The sequence below is a fragment of the Rutidosis leptorrhynchoides genome, chromosome 7, assembly GCF_046630445.1.
Source record: "Rutidosis leptorrhynchoides isolate AG116_Rl617_1_P2 chromosome 7, CSIRO_AGI_Rlap_v1, whole genome shotgun sequence".
Taxonomy (NCBI): domain Eukaryota; kingdom Viridiplantae; phylum Streptophyta; class Magnoliopsida; order Asterales; family Asteraceae; genus Rutidosis; species Rutidosis leptorrhynchoides.
This window is the reverse complement of record NC_092339.1, coordinates 293,313,715-293,316,868: the sequence shown is the minus strand read 5'-3', so window position 1 is coordinate 293,316,868 and position 3,154 is coordinate 293,313,715. Positions and strand designations below refer to the sequence as shown.

Below are 3,154 nucleotides of genomic sequence, written 5' to 3'. Positions count from 1 at the left end.
TACTATTATTTGGGAGGTGATTCTCACACATCATTTTTTGATTCATCTACACTTTGTTTCATAAATTCACAGTTATACTCTAAATTAATCTAGGGAGTTGAACTTATATTATTAATTTAAATATAATTAAGAGTATAATAGTAACTTATGTGTAAATAGATCAAAAAGTAGGGTGTAAAAATCACCTCCATTATTATTTTGTTTATTCTTCTAAATTATTTATTTATTAAAATCAAAATTATAGTTGCAAACGTTGAATTCTCTACTTGTAGGTCCCACAACACCATCTTTCATCTTTTCTATTTTCAACTCTTTTTGCTTGAGTCAAAGCCAGACCAATTTCTTCATTCTCCGTTTCCACAATCTCGTTCTCCAAATTCTCTTTGTATCTCAATTAAAATAATTTTAATTTCATTATTTTTTTTGTAAAAAAAAAAAAACCATAACCAAATCCACAACCCATAAAACCCTTGTGTTCTGTTCTTGTTTGTTTCATTCATCCACTCTCAAAAAATGATGCTAAACTCCTTTATATTTCTTCTAATATTCTTTTTTATTATTTTCAATCTTCAAGCTCAGCATATTCAGAATCCGAATCGGCACCCGAATCCGAATCTCAACCCGAATGCTTCTTCAATTCTATCAGGAATTGAAATACCCAGTCACCCGAGCTTCAACGGCGTTACACCGGATTGCGATTTCACTCTGCCGGAAAAAACAAAACCGTCATCGGTCAAACTCAACTTAAAACACCGATCTTCCGGTCAATCTCCGGTTCCGGCCAAACAATCATTATTCAGTTCCGCTGAAAGCGATGTTTTCAGAATTCAAACACTTCATAAAAGAATCTTAGAAATGAAAACTCGTAACACGATACAGAATCATGAAAAGAAGGAGAAAAATCTCGCTGGAAAAGTTAAAGTTATTGAAGCAGAGTCGCCGGCCGGAATGGAGACATACGCCGGAAAATTAATGGGAACGTTAAAGTCCGGTGTAACCCTAGGCTCCGGTGAGTATTTTATGGATGTTTTTATTGGTACACCTCCTAAACATTTTTCTTTAATACTTGATACTGGTAGTGATTTGAATTGGATTCAATGTACACCTTGTTATGATTGTTTCGAACAAAACGGGTCACATTATGACCCGAATCAATCATCATCTTATCGAAATATTAGTTGTAATGATCATCGGTGTGGTCTTGTAACCTCTCCTGACCCGGCCCGTTTGTGTAAGCCCGAATCGGGAGCCCAATCGTGCCCGTACTTTTATTGGTACGGTGATAGTTCGAACACTACGGGTGATTTCGCTACCGAGACTTTTACGGTGAATTTAACGACGAATGTTGATGGACTTAAACTGGTTCATGAGGAGGTTCGGGCTGAGAATGTTATGTTTGGGTGCGGGCACTGGAACCGCGGGTTGTTTCATGGTGCGGCTGGGTTGCTTGGGCTGGGCCGTGGCCCGTTATCATTTGCTTCTCAACTTCAATCGTTATACGGGCACTCGTTTTCGTATTGTCTTGTTGATCGAGATAGTAATTCGAGTGTTAGTAGTAAGTTAATTTTCGGAGAAGATAAGGGTTTGTTAAACCACCCGAAACTAAATTTCACATCCTTAGTCGGTGGGACCGAGGCGCCCGTGGATGTTTTCTATTATGTTCACGTAAAATCGATCATCGTAGGTGGTGAAACGCTCGATATTCCCGAAAATACATGGGATTTATCGCCTGACGGGTTTGGTGGGACGATAATTGATTCGGGTACTACACTTAGTTACTTTGCGGACCCTGCTTACAATATCATTAAGAAATCGTTCTTGGAGAAAGTGAAACGATTCCCGTTGGTTCACGATTTCCCGATTCTTGAACCTTGTTACAATGTGTCGGGAGTCGTGGATTACAAAAAATATTTACCATCCTTCGGAATTTTGTTCAATGATGGTGCGGTTTGGAATTTCCCCGTCGAGAACTACTTTTTCAAGCTCGACCCCGAGGAGATTGTTTGTTTAGCAATTTTGGGGACGCCTCGTTCTGCATTATCGATTATTGGTAACTACCAACAACAAAATTTTCATATCATGTACGATACAAAGAAGTCTAGACTAGGGTTTGCACCAACAAGGTGTGCCGATGTTTAATGGGTGACATTACTCAGACGTGTGATGGGATGGGGAGGTGTAACAAAAGAACAAATGGCTCGTTTTTTTTTTTTTTTTTTTTTTTTCGTTTTTAAATTATTCTTTATTTTATTTTTTCGGTCTCGAAGTCTTGACCGGGCATAGGCTTAACACTTGATCGTCAATATAATTGTTTCCTTCATTTGATAATAAGAAATACTACCTTCATTGTTTTAGTTAATTCTTATACATTGTCGTAATGTTAGTTAACGTAAGTTTGCCCTGTTTGTTAACGTATAGTTTCTCAAAGTTATGCAAAATTATTTTGGTTACCACAGTTTGTAGTAATAGATCCAGAAATCATAATTACTGATAGTACATAATAATAATAATAATAATAATAATAATGGCGGCGGCGGCGGCGGCGGTGGTGGTTCATTAACTATTGTCGCTAATTAAAACCTAAATTTTTGCACTATCCGCTTATGTTACTAGTTAAAGGCATAATTTTTTTACACTAGATAACTTATTTCACGGTTAGCAAATGCTACAAGTGAAAGAATTATACTTTCGACCCTCTGACAGTCTACCCAAACGGAATGAACCGACGATAGTTCGCTTTCGGTGAAACCGGCCCGAGAGTTTACCCAAGCCAAATGAATAGGTGATTGTTTACCCAAGCGGCCAAGCCAAATGAACCGGTGATAGTTCGTTCACTTCCAGTGGAACCGGCCCGAGTGACTGATCCGGCCACTTTCTGAGAAGGCCGTTTATAGCAATTAACATTGTTTTGAATGCAAACAATTCTTCTAAATAATTTTTGTTTTCAGGGTTGCCACTGACGTTAGCAGGCAATCGACTACAATTGGTCAAAATAAGTAAATAACTATTACGACCATTATGCTTTTGAGCCGATCAAATGTATCGGGTTGAATATTGATTATTAGATATTAACTAGTTTTCGAACCCTCGCTTCGCGCCGGGGGTTCGGTTTTCAATGTATTTTACTGCGTTTAGTTTGTAAAATTATTTCGTG

General features: G+C 37.9%; 1 protein-coding gene across 1 annotated transcript; it reads left to right on the top strand.

Moving 5' to 3' along the window:
- The first annotated feature begins 345 nt into the window (after window positions 1-345).
- On the top strand, window positions 346-2,359 carry LOC139857299 (aspartyl protease family protein 2-like). The gene has a single exon (XM_071846034.1). The coding sequence runs from the start codon at window positions 514-516 to the stop codon at window positions 2,137-2,139; it is 1,626 nt and encodes a 541-aa protein (XP_071702135.1). The 5' UTR covers window positions 346-513; the 3' UTR covers window positions 2,140-2,359.
- The last annotated feature ends 795 nt before the right edge of the window (window positions 2,360-3,154 follow it).

Bases quoted from the DNA above. Each gene is read 5' to 3' on its own strand.
- LOC139857299 (XM_071846034.1), top strand. From the start codon at position 514: ATGATGCTAAACTCCTTTATATTTCTTCTAATATTCTTTTTTATTATT.